Source organism: Furipterus horrens, unplaced genomic scaffold, assembly GCF_987537825.1.
Source record: "Furipterus horrens unplaced genomic scaffold, mFurHor1.1.pri manual_scaffold_3, whole genome shotgun sequence".
In the NCBI taxonomy this organism is placed as follows: domain Eukaryota; kingdom Metazoa; phylum Chordata; class Mammalia; order Chiroptera; family Furipteridae; genus Furipterus; species Furipterus horrens.
Genome location: NW_028327173.1, coordinates 121,622,167 through 121,640,947, shown reverse-complemented (window position 1 = coordinate 121,640,947; position 18,781 = coordinate 121,622,167). Strand labels below are relative to the sequence as shown.

General features: G+C 37.9%; 1 protein-coding gene across 2 annotated transcripts in view; it reads left to right on the top strand.

Moving 5' to 3' along the window:
* The window catches only part of MIA2 (MIA SH3 domain ER export factor 2), a 91,062-nt gene that overhangs the window by 13,372 nt on the left and 58,909 nt on the right, over positions 1-18,781 (top strand). For both annotated transcript variants that reach the window (XM_090270113.1, XM_090270112.1), the window contains exons 5-6: positions 4,212-4,430; positions 4,535-4,635. In XM_090270113.1, coding sequence (XP_090126239.1) covers positions 4,212-4,430; positions 4,535-4,635 — 320 coding nt within the window. The remainder of the gene's footprint in view (positions 1-4,211; positions 4,431-4,534; positions 4,636-18,781) is intronic.

Genomic DNA, 18,781 nt, shown 5'->3' with positions numbered 1-18,781 from the left:
ACAATCCAGGCATGTGACCGACTGGGAATGAAATCAGCTACCCTTTGGTTCACAGGCCAGCACTCAATCCGCTGAGCCATACCAGCCAGGGCTGGATTGTTTTTCAAGTAAAGAATTATATAACATAACTTTCCCACATCTCTGTTCTGATGTCTCTGTGATTGACAGTTAGAAACTCTGCAAATATTTTCCAATAATACAGAAACAACAGAACCCTAGAATGACAGAAAACCTTTTACAAGAAGAGATCAACAATTGCAAACTCAGAAGGAAACACATTTCCATTTGAACTAGTTGATTTTCTTCAAGTTCCAGAACTGTCATTTCTAAATATTCTCCGAAATGTGAGTTCTTTCTTTCCTTTAGATTCTAACTTTTTTCTAAATGAGAAAGGTGTAGATGTGATATGTTTCATGACTAAAATATTAGAGAACTAAATTGTCAAAGGATAAAGAGGAAATTGTTTTGTTCTAAACTTGTTAGATCCTAAAGAAATTTTGTGAAAAATGTAGATAAAAGTAATTGGAAAGAACACTGAAACAAAGCAAAACAATATCAGGTCCAGAAATATAGAGAATTCAAAATATCAATATATAAAATATTTTAGAACATATTTATAGAAACTCCAATGCATCTGGAATATCATTTTAGTAGAATTTACTTATAATTTCATATAGTGATGCTGGAGAATTTCTGAATATGAAAAGCTTGGTGAGTAGTCAAATGACAATAGGACACTTATGCAATTGTAATTAGTTTTTAGAGACTTTCATTAAAATATTCAGGGAATCTTTAAATTTCAGGAAAAAGATATGTTATATTATTTAAACAAAGTAGATTATTCAAAATATTACAATATTACTTTAATGAAATCCAGCCTGGGGTCATGCAAAATTGGTATTAAAAAAGAAATACTAAAAGAAGGATTCAGATTAAGCCACAGGCCCTATTTACTGGATGTTGGAAAATTTGCTAAAACAGCCAGTGTTGTGGACCTCCGACCAGCAGGGTCCATAGCGTTGTGAATGAAATGAATAAATGCATACAGACTGCAAGAATCCTGTGGAGAAGAGGGGACAAAACTGGCCACTTTCTAGAGGAGAAAGTGCCGTTTGCCCCTGCCTTAACAAGCTTTTATTAATTCTTCGGGTGGATTACATCCAAGAAAGTTATGAATCATTGTGCCAATTATTGCCTTATATAATTATTACTTTTATATAACAGATAAAATAATGTTACATATGCATGGATGATAAGGATAACTCATCTAGCCACATCCTGTTCTTAAACATCAGCCCAGAATAGGTCCTAAGAAACTGCTTCAAGGTTACATGCTGAACATCTGTTGTTCTCAGCCCAGGATGAGGGAGTCCTTTAGCAGAAAGCAAGCTTTTAAGCTATTATAGAAACGCAGGCCTGGTTCTCCATGGGAGAACTGGTGTGCGGAGCAGGTCCTGTGTGCTGCCACACTCCCAGTGGTTTTTCTAATCTGGGGCAGAGCTACATTTGCCACCACCAAGCACCCCGGCTTCCCATAAGCCAATATTTTCAGATAATTTCAACAACTGTCTTAGGGAATAACAAATGAAAAATTGCCTTAATTAGAGTGCACAAGAAAAATGAATCACTGATCTTGAATCAATATCTGTGAAAGGCTTAGATTTCTGATAACCACATTTACAGAAAAACTAATATGCTGATGTAAAAATTTACAAAATAGATAAATTAGAGAACACAATTAGTAGCTATTTTACAAAAGGATTCCAATTGAGCATACTTAAATAGTGAGTTTACCAACTATGGTTAAATATGAAAAGTTATTTGACTTAATGGTTGGGTGTGCACTGCAAAGTCAAAGGTCTCTGGTTCAATTCTCAGGCAGGGCACATTCCTGGGTTGCAGGCTTGATCTCCAGCTGTGGTGAGTGCAAGAGGCAACCCAATGTTTCTCTCCCTCTCCTTCTCCCTCCCTTCCCCTGTCTCTAAAAATAAAAATAAATGGAAAGGTATATCTATAACTAAGATAAATCATAAAGCTTAGGTTTAAGTCGAGTGAAAATAATACTTTACTGTAATTAAATGTAAAAATATTATAGGAATATTCATTTTCCTTAACATATGTATTTATTTCAATGCAGTTTAAAACAAGATTTTAAACAATTAATACAGCCACATATAAATTTGAGTGTAATTAATTATTGAATAAAGGCTTTTATTTGCCTACTGCCATTAAACGACATAGCAGATCTCTATTTGAGTCCTGTATTTACAACAGTCCCATTGTATTCAGACTCCTAATTTGATGGCTCGTTTTTAACTTTAATGTCCACAGAGGTGTTTAAAGTACTGATAAATGTTTGCTTACTTGGGACTTTTATCTTTTAAACAATGCTAAATGACAGCATCAAAGTGCTGTGTTAAATTATAACTCAGAAAGCAAAATTAGACATTGAGTAATTAATTCACTTACAAAGGCTTTAATATTGTTTGTCAGGACTGCTTTGGTGCATTTCTTCCCTTGCATTAACAAGTAACTGAGAAGTAAATCCCAGAGTTTATTTCAATACCATACTTCGGGCTACAACTAGTTAGAACTTTTTTTCTTTAATTCTGTTTGATTAGTTAATTCAGCCAAGCAATCAGTTTAAACTATGTTTGAAAATTGAATTGTCTTAAAATGAATTGATGGCCCTTTGACATGGCATACACATAAATATATGATGCAACTTAGAAATATGGCAGATTTTGACGTTTCAAGTTTAAAAATTTCAAATTAATTTTTGGAAAAGATAATCCTTTTTAAATGAAGGTTCTCAAGAGATATGCATACATATTTTCATTTTAAATTTGAACTTAGTCATATTATCATTCAAAGATATAAATCATATCCCGTCGTCGTCGGCAGCCGTCCTTCTCGAGAGACGATGGTGTAGCTTCTTAAGAGTCTATCTGCACCGCCGAGAATGGCTGTGCAGTCCGACTCGGGAGTGACATGGTATCTGTCTCCTCCCGTGTTGAATCGACATCTTGCGATGACGCTGAAGCTACAGAGCCTGGGCAGGGTAATATGGAGGGTCTGCTGTTGCCCATGCAGCAAACCCCCCCTCTCTTTGCAGCTGAAGGGTCCAAGGGAAAGACGGAGTCAATACAGCTTGGGTTCAGGTGCGCCGCAGGAGTTGCCGGTGTTGACTACAACGTCAAACCGCCTTAGGGACTCCGGCTCCGGATTTTCTGTCGGGGTTTACTCCCTTAGCCTTTCCCCTGAAGAGGTATGCCGCAAGGCAGCGGAGGTTTTTTGGAGTCAGAGTTTTCCTTCTCTGATGTACCCTGACTGGAAGATGGAACCAGCGACACTTAGCTCGCAGGCCGACGCTCAATCCACTGAGCTAAACCAGCCAGGGGTCCTTAGAAGTGGCTCATGCTGAATTGTGTGTTTCTGGACTGTACATGACGGAAGAATATTCTTCTGCGAACTTGCTGCTTTCTGACAGTATCAGGCACCTGATAAACATCATTTTGGCTGTGGCTGTGCATCTCTCTGGTTTCCCTGTTGCATTGGAGATATTGATTCTGACAAACACTTAAAGTTGTTTTCAGGCAATATAGACAATAGATATATACAATTTTTAAAAACCTTCATTGGTCAAGGAATTAGGAAAAGTCTATATTCCAGGCTGAATAGTGGTCCTTGAAAGATGTCCTTTCTTAATCCCCAGATATTGTAAATATGCTACTTTACAAGGCAAAAGGCAGGTGTAAATAAAATAAGTATCTTGAAAGGGAAGATTACACTAATGGGCCCAATATAATCAGGTTTCCTATAGGAGAAATGCAGGAGGGTCAGATTGAGAAATTAGAAGATGCTGCACTGGTGGCTTTGAAGATGAAAGATGGGGTCATGAGACAAGGGATGATGCAGCCTCCATAAACTAGAAAAGACAAGAAAATGGATTCTCCTCTAGAGCCATCCAGAAGGAACACAATCCTCCCAACACCTTGATTTTAGGATTTCTGATTTCTAGAAGTTTAAGAGAATGTATTTGTACTGTTTAAGCCAGTAAGTGTGTGGTAGGGACTATTACAGGCTAAAATTTATGGTTTAGTAATTTCTTTCTATAATAAAGTATCATAATGATCACAAAGTTCATAGAAGAGAAAAGGGAAGCCCAAAATAAAGGAAGAATTTTTAAAAAAATTCTCATTTATTTGCAGAAATGATTTCTAAAATGGAGTTACCTATGAGAATTGATGAAGATTTACACTTCAAGACTCCATCTTCTAAAAATAATGATGAAAAATCAAAAACATCACTAGATACTGAAGGGCTTATTCAGGAGGAAATAGACACACCTGTGGAAAATACCCTGCCCAACAGTCAGATGTTCTCAACTGATTACTCCTTGTCTTCTCAAAATTACATTGCTCATAAAGGTGAGAAACAAGTTAGTTGTTTTTAACAGAACGATTAAGAAGAAATCAGATTCAAAAGTTACATCATATAACGTGTTAACTTATTTGTATTTGCAAATCCACAGAAGATGCTTCTGAGGGTCATTTTCTCAAGTTTTTATTTCAAATTGATGTTTATGGTTTCATGAAGTCTGCACTTTCATCAATAGTAATTCTTACAGAAGGGGTAAGTTGACCTTTTAAATCTTTTGCAATAATTTTACCTATTTTGCTAAACATAGGAGCAGTTGGAATTACGTTTGAGTGAGTCTTCCCTATGTAAACACTATAATATTTCTTTTCATAAAATGATACAAGTAAGATTTCTCCTTACATGAACATTATGTTGCATTGATATTATTAATATTTCTTCTTCTTTTTGCGGAGGACATGTTGATGGAGTTGTGCTGTTTTTTTTTTTTTTAATTGAATTAATCAGAGTGACATTGGTTAATAAAATTATATAGGTTTCAGGTGTACAATTCTGTAATACATCATCTGTGTGTTGTGTGTTCCCCACCCCAAGTCAAGTCTCCTTCCATCACCATTTATCCCCTCTATACCTTCTTCTATCTCCCCACCCTCCTTTCCCTCTGGTAATCACCAGACTGTTTCTGTGTCTGTAAGATTTTATTTTCCATGCTTAATCCTTTCACCTTTTTCACCCAGCCACCTAACCCCACTCCCCTCTGACAGATGTCAGCTGGTTCTCTGTCTCTATAAGTCTGTTTCCATTTTGTCTATGAGTTAATTTTGTTCATTAGATTCCACGAATGAGTGAAATCATATGGTAAGTACAAACTTATCTTTCTCTGATGGGCTTATTTCACTTAGCATAATGCTCTCTAGGTCCATCCGTGCTGTTGCAAAAGGTTAGATTTCCTTTTTCTTTTTTTAAGGCTGAGTAGTATTTCATTGTGTAAACATACTAACAACGACTTTTTTATCCACTTATCTACTGGTGGGTACTTGGGCTGTTTCCAGATGTTGGCTATTGTAAACAATGCTGCAATGAACATAGGGGTGCATATATCCTTTCTGATTGGTGTTTCAAGATTCTTAGTCTATATTCCCAGAAGTGGGATCACTGGGTAAAATGGCAGTTTCATTTTCTTTTTGAGGATATTCCATATTGTTTCCTGTTTTCCACAGTGGGTTCACCAGTCTGCATTCCTCCCAAGAGTGCATGGGGCTTCCCTTTTCTCCACATCCTCCCTAGCACTTGTTGTTTGTTGCTTTGTTAATGGTAGCCCATCTGGCAGGTGTGAGGTGATATCTCATTTTGGTTTTAATTTGCATCTCTCTGATGATTAGTGACATTGAGCATTTTTTCATGTCTATTGGACATCTGGATGTCCTCTTTGGAGAAGTGTCTACTCAGGTCCTTTGACTGATTTTTAATTGGATCATTTGTCTTCCTGGTGTTTAGTTGTATAGTTTTTTATATTTTAGAAATTAAACCCTTATTGGATGTATTATTGGCAAATATATTGTCCCATACAGTGAGTTTTCTTTTCATTTTGTTGATGGTTCTCTTGCTGTGCAGAAACTTTTCAGTTTGATATAGTCCTGTTTGTTTATATTTTCATTTGTTTCCCTTGCCCTAGGAGATAAATTGGCAAAAATATTGCTATGCAAAATGTCTGAGATTTTACTGCCCCTGTTCTCTTCTGGGACTTTAATGCTTTCATTACTTACATTTAAGTCTTTTATCATGTTGAGTTTATTCTTGTGTATGGTGTAAGTTAGTGGTCTGTTTTCATTTTTTTTTTTGCATATACAAATCCAATTTTCCCAATATTATTTATTGAAGAGACTGTTTTTACTTCATAGTATACAATTGCTTGCTTTGTCAAATATTAACTGACCATAAAGGAGTGGGTTGATTTCTGGAGTCTCTGTTTCGTTTCTTTGATCTGTTATTGTGCCAGTAGCAGGCTGTTTTGATTACAATGGCTTTGGGTTGTAGTATAGTTTGATATCCAGTATTGTGATCCCTCCAACAGTGTCCTTCTTTCTCAAGAGTGCTAAGGCTATTTGGGTTCTTTTATGGTTCCATATCAATTTTTGGAATATTGTTGTATATCTGTAAAATATGCCATTGCTGTTTTAATAAGAATTGTGTTTAATCTATAGGTTGCTTTGGGTAGTATGAACACTTTAATGATGTTAAGTCTTCCAATCCATGAACATGGTATGAGCTTCCACTTGTTTGTTGTCTTCTATTTCTTTCTTTAATTTCCTATAGATTTCTGAGTACAAGTGTTTTACCTCCTTGGTTAAGTTTATTCCTAGGTACCTTATTATTTTTGTTGCAATGGCAAATGGGATTGTTTTCTTAGTTTCTCTTTCTGAGAGTTCATTATTGGTGTATAAAAGTGTCACCAATTTCTGGATATTCATTTTGTATCCTGCTACTTTGCTGAATTCATTTATTAAATCTAGTAGTTTTTTTGGTGGAGTATTTATTGTTTTCTATGTACAATATTATGTCATCTGCAAATAATGACAGTTTTACTTGCTCCTTTCCAATTTGGATGCCCTTTATTTCATCATCTTCTCTGATTGCTGTGGCTAGGACTTCTAGTACTATGTTGAATATGAGTGGTAATAGCAGATATCCCTTTCTTGTTCCTGCTATTAAGGGGAACACTTTTAGTTTTTGCCATTTAAATATGATATTGGCTGTAGGTTTTTCATATATGGCCTTCATTGTGTTTAGGAATGATGTCTCTATTCTCATTTTGCTGAGAGTTTTTATAGTAAACAGGTGCTGGATTTCATTAAATGTTTTTTCTGCATCTATTGATAGGATCATGTGATTTTAATCCTTCAGTTTTTTTATATGATGTATCACATTTATTGATTTGTGAAAATTGTACCAACCTTGCATCCCAGGAATAAATTCCATTTAGTTATGATGTATGATCTTTTTAATGTATCATTGGATTCAATTTGTTTACTGGGGGTTTTAAATTACTGCTTTGATTTTATTATTTGTAATCTATTTCAACTTTCTGATTTTTCTGGATTCAGTTTTGGGAGATAGTATGAGTCTGGGAATTTATTCATCATCTGTACTATCCAGTTAGTTGGCATATAGTTGTTCAGTTTATTTATTTTTACCACCTTGTATTTTGTTGGTGTCAGTTGTTACTTCTCTTTCATTTCTGATTTTATTTATTTGGGTCCTCTCATTTTTTCTTGATGAGTCTGTTTAAAGGTTTGTCAATCTTGTTTGTCTTTTCAAAGGACCAGTTCTTGGTTTCATTTATCTTTTGTATTTTTTAGGACTCTATTTCATTTTTTTATGTTCTTATATTTTTTTATGTTCTTTCTTCTACTGACTTTGGGCTTTATTTATTTACTTATTCTAGGTTCCTTTAAGTTTAAATATAGATTGTTTATTTGAGATTTTTCTTGGATCTTGAGATAGGCCTGTAATGCTATAAATTTCCCTCTGAGCACTACTTTTGCTGTGTCCCATAGATTTTGGGTTCCTATGTTCTTATTTTCATTTGTTTCAAGGTATCTTTTGATATTTTCCTGATCTCGTTATATTTAGTGACATGTTACTTAGCCTTCATTCTTTGTGTGTTTTTCAGTTTTTTTCTTGTGATTGATTTCTTAGATCATAACATTATGGTTGTAGATGATGCTAGATATGATTTCAATATTCTTAAATTTATTGAGACTTGTTTTATGTCTTAAGATGTGGTCTATACTAGAAAATGTTTCATGGGCACTTGAAAAGAATGTATATTCTGCTGGTTTGGATTGAAATGCTATAAAGATATGAACTAAATTAATCTGATCTAGTGTGTCACTTAAGGCCTCTGTTTCCTTATTGATTTTCTATCTGGAAGATCTATCTATTAATGTCAGTGGAGTGCTGGAGTCCCCTGCTATGGCTGTATTACTGTTAACCTCTTCCTTTATGCCCATCAAGATGTGCTTTACAAAGTAGGTGCTCCTATGTTGGATGCATAAATGTTTATAAGGGTTATGTTCTCCTGTTGGATTGCTTCCTTTATCATCATGTAGTGTCCTTTCTTACTATACCCTTATTTCATAGGTTATAGTAAGAGAGATATAAGAAAGAAAGAAAAAATATATCAGATATAAGGATTGCTACCTCAAATTTTCTTTCTCATTGGTATGAAATAATTTTTTCCATCCCTCTACTTTTAGTCTGTGCGTGTCTTTCTTTCTGGGGTGGGTCTCTTGTAGACAACATATATATACGATCGTGTTTTCTTATCTATTCAGCTACCCTATGTCTTTTGATTGAAGTATTGAAGCCATTTACATTTAAGATGGTTATTTATAGGTATGTATTATTGACATTTCATTCTTTTAAGTATGTTTCTCTGTATTTTTTCCCCTTCTCCTTCTCATTCTCCTTCTTTTTAAAGAAAACCCTTTAACATTTCTTTTAATACTGATTTGGTGATAAAGAACTCCTTTAGCTTTCTCTTGTCTGGGAAGCTCTTTATTTCTCCTTCAGTTTAAATGATAGCCTTACTGGGTAAACTAGTCTTGATTGTAGGTCCTTCCTTTTGATCACTTTGAATGTTTTAGGCCACTGTATTCTAGCCTGAAATGTTTTCTGTTGAAAATCAACTAACAGTCTTTTTTTTTTTTTAAATATGTTTTATTGATTATGCTGTTACAGTTGCCCCAATTTCTTTTCCCTTTGTTCCCCTCCATCCAGTGACCCTCCTCCCTCCCGTTGTCCTCCTGCCCCTTAGTCCATGACCATTGGTTGTGTATATAGTTCTTCTCAAAATCTTCCTGTCTACTCCATTCCCTCCTACTATAATTCCTAATTCTTGTACCATCTCCCTCCTTTTTCCCCCTTACCTCTCCCTGTTGACCTCCCCCTATAATGTTCTCCATACCTATAATTCTTTTCCCACTCTCATTGTCTACTTAGTTTGCCTTTGTTTTGATTCCCTAGCTTCTGTTGTTGGTTGTTGTGATACAGTTTTCATTTTAATGTTCATAGTTTTGATCCTCTTTCTCCTAAACAAGTCCCTTTAACATTTCATATAACAGTGGTTTGGATCTGATGAACTCCTCCAGTTTTACTTTGTCCTGGAAGCACTTTCTCTTCCCTTCTATTCTGAATGACAGCTTCTCTGGATAGAGTAACCATGGTGGTAGGTTTTTGCTTTTTATTCCTTTCAATATTTCTTGCCAGTCCCTTCTTGCCTGCAGAGTTTCTTTTGAAAAATCAGCTGATAGTCTTATGGGGACCCCTTTGTATGTAATTCTCTTCTGTCTTGCTGCTTTTAAGATTCTCTTTTTACCCTTAATTTTTGACATTTTGATTATAATGTGTCTTGGTGTGGTTCTCCCTGGGTCCAGTTTACCTCGAACTCTCTGCGCTTCCTGGACCTGTAAGTCTATTTCCTTCCCTAAGTTAGGGAATTTCTTCTTCATTATTTTTTCACATAATTTTTCAATTTCTAGATCTTCTTCTTCACCTTCTGGCAACCCTATGATTCAGATGTTGACCCGCTTATGACTGTCCCATAGGTTTCTGAACCTCTCCTCGTTTTCCTCACTTTTCATTTCCTCTTTCTGCAGTGGTTGACTGTTTGTTCCTTCCCTATGTTCCAATTTGTTGATTTGATCCCTGGTTTTCTTTCCCTCACCACTAGTTTCGTATGTGTTTTTGTTTATTACAGTAGGACTAGACTTCACTCCTTCCCCATCTTGTTTAAGATTTGCTGTTATGTCTGTAAGCATTTTTAAAACCAAAGCTCTGAACTGTGCCTCAGAAAGATTTCCTATCTGCTGAACCATTAGATTAGATATTTTCTGTATGGTCAGCTGCATCACCAGGATATCTATCATGATCAGTGCTATCCTGACAGTTTTGTGTTTATCTTTGCTTCCTGGGCGGGGCTGTCACACCTCCTACACTATAGGATGCAGAGCCCAGGGCACTCGTCACAACCGGGCGACCCTCTCACCACGCTGTGGCATTTTATGTGGGGTTGGGGGTCCAAGATGAATTCCTGCTGTTTGCTCTCCGCTGAGAGACCGGGAGCCTCTTCCTCTGTTCCCACCTCCTCTGGGCCTCACAGCCCAAGGCAGTGGGGATCTGCCTTCTCCAGCATTGGAATCACAAGCTGATGGGTCTGGTTGCAGCAGAGGGTGCTCCCCAGGCGCTTCTCACCTCCCTTTAAATATGGGTGTCTGTGCTTACCCGCTGTCCCGCCGCCATCACTGCAGCTGCTGCTGTGGACAGCACGGCTTGACCTCTCTGCCCCGGCTTCACTCTCCCTACCTGTCTGGATGAGCACCATCTCTTTATTACTTCATACGCTGGACTTCTTCCATTTATTTTGTGGAACTTCTGATTATTTCTGGTTTTGTGGTAGTATTCCATTTTAGTTGTGGAGGGAGACAGAGCGTGTCAGTCTAGGCCTCCATCTTGACTGAAAGTTTCCTGTGTGTGTGTTTGCCTCTGTGTCTTAGGTAGAGCTGTTGCTCCTGTTATGTTGTAAGAGGTGAAGCCTTAGGGATTTGTCAGTACAGGGCGACCTGTTTCACCGCTTTGTGGCACTGTATGTGGGGGAGGGGTCTGAGAAGGAACAATGCTGCTTGCCCAGCAGTTGCCCCTTTTCCAGGCACTTCTTCCACTTCCGTATGGGACTGGAGCCTCTCTAGCTGTTGCCCTGGCTGGCGTTCCCAGAGTGGGTGGGTCTGTGGAAGTTCTAGGACTGTGGGGGCCCTTTAAACAGGCAGACTCTGCTGAGAGACCGGCAGTTTCTGACTCTGCCTCAAGCCCCACTGGGTTGCACAGTCAAAAGCAATGAGGCTTGATTTTCCCTGGTGCTGGGTCTGTGAGCTGTTCGGTCTGGTGAGGAGTTGGGAATGCTCCCCAAGTGTCCATCCTGACTTTTTAGAAGGTGTAACTGTGCTTTCCACCGGCCTGCTGCTGCAGCCACTGCTGCCACCACTACACCGTGTCCTCCCTACCCCTCCTACCTGTCTGGATGAGTATTTCTTCTCTATATCTTTGTTTGTTATACTTCCATGCAGTTTGATTTTCTGGAACTTTGGGTTGTTTCTAGTTTTGAGGTAGTTGTAGTCCTTCTTATTTGTGGAGGGAGATGCAGCATGTCTGTCTACGCCTCCATCTTGGCCGGAAGTCCCCCCTCCTGACAGTCTTATGGGAGCTTTTTTGTAGGTAACTAAACTGTCTTTGTTTTGCTGCTTTTAAGATTCTATCTTTGTCTTTAGTTTTGCCATTTTTATTTTGATGTGTCATGGTGTGGGCCTCTTTGGATCCATCTTGTTTGGAACACTCTGTACTTCCTGGGCTCGTGTGTCTTTTTCATTTGTCAGATTAGGGAAGTTTTTGGTCATTATTTCTTCAGATAGGTTCTTGATTCTTTGCTCTCTTCTCTGCTATACCTATGTGGCAAATATTGTTTCACTTCATATTATCTCAAAGGTCTCTTAAACTGACTGATTCTTTTGTATGGTTTCTATTTTCTTCTTCTTTTTCAATTATCACCCAAGGATATGTTTATTGATTTTAGAGAGTGAAGAAGAAGGGAGAGAGGGAGAGACAGAAACATGGATGTGAGGGAGAAACATGATTGTTTTCCTCCCCTATGCAACCAATGAGGAATCAAACCCACAACATATGTATATGACCTTTCTGGGAATTGAACCTGTAACCATTTGGTATATGAGACAATGCTCCAACTAACTAAGCCACCTGGCCAGGGTTCTATTTCCTCTTTTATACTTTCTATCTATTTGTTGAAGTTCTTAAAAAATATTTTGAGCATTCTTATAACCATATTTTGAATTCTGTGTCTGATAAATTGTTTGCCTCCATTTCATTTAGCTCTTTTTCTGGAGATTTGTCCTGATCTTTTATCTAACACATGTTTCTATGCCTTCCCATTTTGGCTGCCTCTTTGTGTTTGTTTCTATGTATCAGGTAGATATGCTATGACTCCAAGCCTACTACATAGTGGCCTTATGTAGTAGGTGTCCTGTAGGACCCAGTGGTGCAGTCTCCTTGATCACATGAACATGGTGTTCTAGGAATGTCCCTTGTGTGGGATATTTGGGCCCTCCTGTTATAATTGAGTCTTGATTGCCATTTTATGTTCATGTGTAGGGTCTGTTCTCAGGCTGCTGACTGTGAGGATCAACCCTGACCACAGCGTATGAATATATGTGCAGGTGCTGACCTCACGAAGTGTGGGTCAGGTCAGCAAAAGTCCCAAGGCATCCTAAGATCCCCTCCACCTGACTCCACCTGTTGGCTGCCTGGTAGGTTCAGTCACTGAAAGAACCTCTGGCAGTACTCGAATTGCATGAGGTGGTTCTCAGTGAGTCACCAGGTAGGGGTGAATGGTGTTCATCAGATTGATGCATGTTCAAACTTAGTGCCAATGCTGGGTCTGAGACCACTCAGCAAATGTTCCAGGGTATACTAGGTCTAGCTGCCCCTTGCAAGATGCCCACACACTTCGTGGTGGGGTTGGGTCTGAAGGAGACATCAGAGAGAGGCCAACAGAGTTTATGAGGCACAAACAGACCAAGATTTTGTTGCATGAAGGGAGGGCTTTTCACTGCTCAGGTGTGCGAGGGAAAAATGGCCACCATCCTAGAGTTACACAGCTTAGTCTTTCCAAGAATCTGCCAGGAGCTCAGATCAATAGGTCTGGACCTTTGGGAATTCAGAGGGTGGGCTCATGTATCTCCCATAAGTGGAGGGTGCCCGTCAGGCTTAGGGGAATGTGGAGGGAGTGGTCCCATCCTAGAGCCATATCATTCAGTCTTTTTTGAGGAGCCCTGGCCGGATACATTAGTTGATTGGCTTATCCTCCAATGTACCAGGGTTGTGGGTTCAGTTCCTGATTGGTGCGCGTACAAGAGCCAGACAATCAACCTGGCTGCTGTGGCTCAGTTAGTTGGAGCATCGTCCCATAAACCAAAAGTTTGTGGGCTTGATTCTCAGACAGTACACATGCCTAGGTTGTGGGTTTGGTCCTTGGTTGGGGCGAATGTGAGGGGCAACTGATCAATGTTTCATTCTCACATCGATGTTTCTCTCCCTCTCTCTCTCCCTCCCTTTCATTCTTTCTAAAATCAATGAGCATGTCCTTCCCTCCCTCTCTCTCTCTTTCTAAAAATCGATAAATAAAAATTAAAATATAAAAGAATGTGTTCCAGTGTGATATAGGTTTCAACTCAGTGTCGGTTCTGGGTCTGAGGTGACTCAGCCAATGTTCCAGGGTATACCAAGTCTAACTGCCACCTGTGGGGTTGCTTATACACCTTTGTGGTAGGCATGGGGTCTTATGAAGTCAAGATGTGGCCAGTAGAGTTTATCAGGCCCAAGCATACCAAGATCTGGCCATGTGAAGGGAGGGCTCTGCACTGGTTGGGTGTGTGAGGGAAAAATGTCACTTGTCTTAGAGCCACAGAAGGAGCATGATCTCAGCACGGAGGGTCTGCTGAGAGTTGGAAGGATGGGGCTAGTAGATCTGTGAGGGGCAGGGACCAGTCAGATTTACAGAAAAGTGAGGGAATGATCTCTATCCCAAAGCCTCACAACTCAGTCACTGACACCCCTTGAGTGTGCCCAGACTTCTTCACTCCAGCCCAGGCAGTTGACTCTTCAGTCGGGTGCAAACTCTGCAGGGTGGGGCGACAGGGAGTCCATAGGTTGGGACTGTTGCTTTTCCCAGGCTGATGCCTTGGAGAGGGGAGTGCTACACACAAGAAAGATGGCTTCAGTGGTGTGGGAGAGGAACTAGTTCAGGGATCCTGGTGGCTCTCTTTTCAGCTCTCTCCCCAGAGCCACAAACATCAGACTCTCCCTACCCAACTCTAGTACACTCTGCCCTCCTGCCAGAGCCCAGACTGAGTGGCTGTGAAAAAGATTTTGTGCATTGGCCTTTTAAGACAGTGTCTGTGTTTCTAGCAAACTCCTGTCTCTTTCTGGAGGACAGAATCCCCACTGATTTACTCAGTCAAATGTTATTTGTGTCTTTTCTGAGCTCTGATGTTTTGGACTGAGATATTTCTTTGGAATCATAGCCACTGCCTGTAAGAGTGGAGCCAGCCTTTTTTTTTTGAGTCTCTGCCCTTCTTGCCAATTTCTATGTGTCTTTTTCTGTAAATCCTTGGTTCTAAGACTTCTCTTCAGCTAGTCATAAGTTGGTTATTCAGGCTGATTGCTCTATATTCTAGTTTAATTCCAGTCTGGTCCTGGGAGGAGGTGAGTGTAACTTCTACCTACTCCACTGCCATCTTGGGTCTGAAGGATTTCTTTTTAAACTTTCAGTAAGCTTTGTTGATCTTGAGCATCAGGATTTTTTTTTTCTTTATTTTCCAAGTCAGGGAAAATTATACTAAATGAGTTAACTCAGAAATAATATAAACTAAAAATGAGTCTGAAGCCCTCTGCATCTGTGGGTTCTGCATTTTCAGATTCACTCAGTTGCTGATCAAAAATATTTGAAAAAAATGGTGAGCTGTTGCTGACGTATACTATGTAGTTAGGCCTATGAACGGGTCTGTACTGGAGAAGTACAGACTTTTTTTCTTGTCATTATTCAATAAACAATACAGTATAACAACTAATTACATAGCATTTACATTGTATTAGGTATTATAAGTAATCTAGAGATGATTTAAAGTATACAGAAGGATGTGAGTAGATTAAATGCAAATACTATGCCTTTTTATATAAGGAAATTGAACATCTTCAGATTTTGTTTTATTTTGGGATCCCGGAATTCATCTCCCACAGATGCTGAGGGAGGACTATATGTGAATGGCAACTTATAAAAGCAACTACTATCTCAAAATTTAACCAAGCCATATCTAAAATTTTAAGATCTTTATACTTTTTCATTTATTATAAATCCTATTAAATCCTACCTCACTTATTCTAAGTGATATATTGCCAAAGGACCTACCTATAGTACTTGGCACATAGGAGGCCTTTTACAAATGTCAGTTCTTTTTCTTATCTGCTATTACCATATAAATAAATAGTTGAAGGAACACTTTAATCTTCTCATTTACATTTTAAGATGAAATTTAACTGTGGCTACTTTCAAGGAGCTCATGTTACTTGGAGTACACAGGCAAGAAAAGCAATGATTATAATACAAGACTGAAATAGCCATAGGATGCTACTGATGTACAGGAGGAGAGGCCAGGTAGACTGATTGGAAATGGTAGGTAGAGAGGGAGGGGAGAAGCCACAAAAGTGTCATACAGGAGATCACATTTGAGCTAATTGTGTGTGTGTGTGTGTGTGTGTGTGTGACTTAAACAATAGTCATGTATTCTCTCACACTTCTGGAGGCCAGAAGTCTGAAATCAAGGTGTCAACTGGGTCAGGTTCCCTCCAGAGGCTCTTCCTTGCTTCTTTCTGCTTCTGGTGGCTCCAGACATTCTTTCACTTAAGGGCACCTGAGTTTAATCTCTACCTCCATTTTCACAGAGCCTTTTCTGTGTGTCTCATTTGAATCAATGCTGAGATTGAAGATGTATACATATGGGATTAAATCAAGAATGTTTTGCATGTTTTGATAGGAAGTTGAACTCATAGATAATGGGGCACTATTGAAGGATTTTAATCAGAGAATAAAATGAAAAAGTTTCATTTGTGAGTATTGTCAAATAAGAATTTAATGGGTTAAAAACAGAGGCTAAGAATTCAATCAAGAAGTTAGCACATTAGTTCAGGAAGTAAATGATGAAGGTCTAAATTGGGGTGTACGAACTCATGTAATGAATGAAACACAGGTAAAGGTGAGAACTGTAACCAACTGGAGAGTGTGTGCCTTCTCCCAAGCATGTGGCTGTTACTTATCTTTAGCCTGGTTTTTCCAGATCTCCTGATATTTCAAAAAGAGTTGGAAATTGTGTGTGTGTGTGTGTGTGTGTAATTTCCCAATTTTTAAAACTGCCGAATATTCAGATTAAAGAAAATACCATTCAGGTCAGACAAAGCCTTCTGTAGGTTAGGTTTGGCCCACTGGCCACATTTTAAAATCTTTGGTCTAATATCTGATGGCATTCATTAAAATGATGGGAAGGAAAGATAGCTCTTTTGTACATAGAATTCATAGGATTTAGTGATTGCTTGAATGTAGCAAGGAGAAGAAAATGGAAAAATGAGAATAACTTACTAGGTTTCTAGCGAGGGTGATCAGGTGGATGGTAGTACCACTGACTGTGATAAGAGTTTTGCTTTCAGAGGCTTCTTCCATACTTTATCTCTTTGCTAGATTCTGGAGAGCTGACATTACCCAATAAATAAGCCCAAAGAAGTGATTAATTTGCTCTGTATGATATTGCTGTGAAATTGATTAAAAACTTTATTTAGAAATCTACTCCAACATAGGAGAACTGACATGCACCTCACTCTCATCCCCCTCCCTCACAAATTATACAAGTTACTAAATTAATAAAATAATTTATTAAGCAGTACATGATGTTCACCCTTCATATAAAGTGCTTATTTATGAAGTCTATGCTAAGTATGCTTGTTTTTATAGATTCAACAAATATAGTCAAATATTTTACTTAAACTATTTTGGTTGAAATTATTTAGACATGAAAATATTGAGTTTAAAATTATGTTATTTATCTTGTGACCTTGGAAAGTCACTAATTCTCTAGGGGAGTCTCAGGTTTAAAACTCCACTATCAGAAGCTAAGATTAGATGACAGGCTGTTTGTCCAAATTAGCTTGCACATTGTTTAGAAATATGAACCTGTTGCCAACATTTAAAAGGTGAATTTACAAAAAGCGTAAGAGTATAGTACATCATTTCCCACTCTCATATGGCAATAAGAAGCTCAAGCTGAATAGTGCTTGTATTGAATAGACTTGCATTCTTCATTTCCCTACATTTATTTCAACTATTCAATCTCCATGGGGCTTTAAGTTCATAACATATGGACTAAATGTTCTGAAGAGTTCCTGCTAGATCTAGAGTTCTACCGATCTTAGTGTATTGAGTAAGTATCCATATTATAGTTTTGAATAGCTGTAGTAAATGGAAAATTTGAGGAATTCTCCAGTTAAATGTAGGTGAAAGGTTTTCCTTTTTTTTCCTAAATATTTCAGGTAATTGTTTCTATTTGCTGGTAAAATCAGATTTTGTACACAACGTACTTTTTAAAGAATTATTTAATAGGAATCAACACCACTTTTTATCTACTTTATTTTATAATTGAGGAAGCTCTTTGAGTTCCAACATTGACATATGCTTAACTAGAATGCCTCATTACATGTGGAATAAACAATGGAAGTTACCTAGCTCTTGCTCAACAGGTAGTTCCTGATTCAGTATGTTCTGAGAGCAACTATTATATCACAGTTCAGGGAAGGGAAATGTTTGATTTTCTTCCAAAGGGCTAGATCTTATAGACTGTGACATTGCCTGTTTAATTAAATGGGAGTAATTATTGTAGAACTTAAACCTTTGTAACCTGGCCCTTCATAAGGAAAATCAATTTCTAGGTTGTGGATAAATTTTACTGGCTAGCATGTTTCCAATGTTCTTGGATGCTTTGTAGTAGTTGTCACAAATACTAACAGCATTTATTCTTCATTTCCTTTAACGCAGACATATTAAAGACTGTCTACTTAAGAACTATCTGTGAATATCTTTTACATGGTAAAAATTATGTAATCTATGTGAACAGACTATAAAATAAAATTTTGTAATTTAATTTTTATTAGTTACCAAATTCAAGATTTCTCTTTGCAGTTGTAGATTTTAAGAGGGTGGTAATATTTATGATATTTAGTATGTATGATATTTGATCAGGAGTGATGTCCATGAAATTGAATTATGGATTGGTAGTCACAATTCCACCTATAGCACCCCTTTACCCTCAAGTGTCACAACAGGATCACCGTCAGTGTTGAAACAAGAGTGCAGGGTGTATTAAAATCTGAAATCTTTCTCAAGGATAGGAGACGCCTAGCAAAACTTTATTTACGTGTTAGGACATTTTAACATGAATTTAAAAAATGGACTTGAAAGACCTAGAGGAAGAGGTAAGTTTCTATATGACTATTAATTATATAGAAATTAGGTTTGAATCTGGCACTGAGTTTGAGTTTTACTGTGTTTTGGCTATGGGTGAGGTGAAGCACTTAGATTTTTTTTTAAAAAAAATTCATTTATTCTTTTGTCCCTAATCTGTTTTTAATATTTGTAATGGTAATTATTGAAAAATTTGGAAAGTGCACAGACTGCCTTAAGGGAGATGCAAAGGGATTTAAAAAAATGTTTTAGGTATATGTAAGTCCTGAA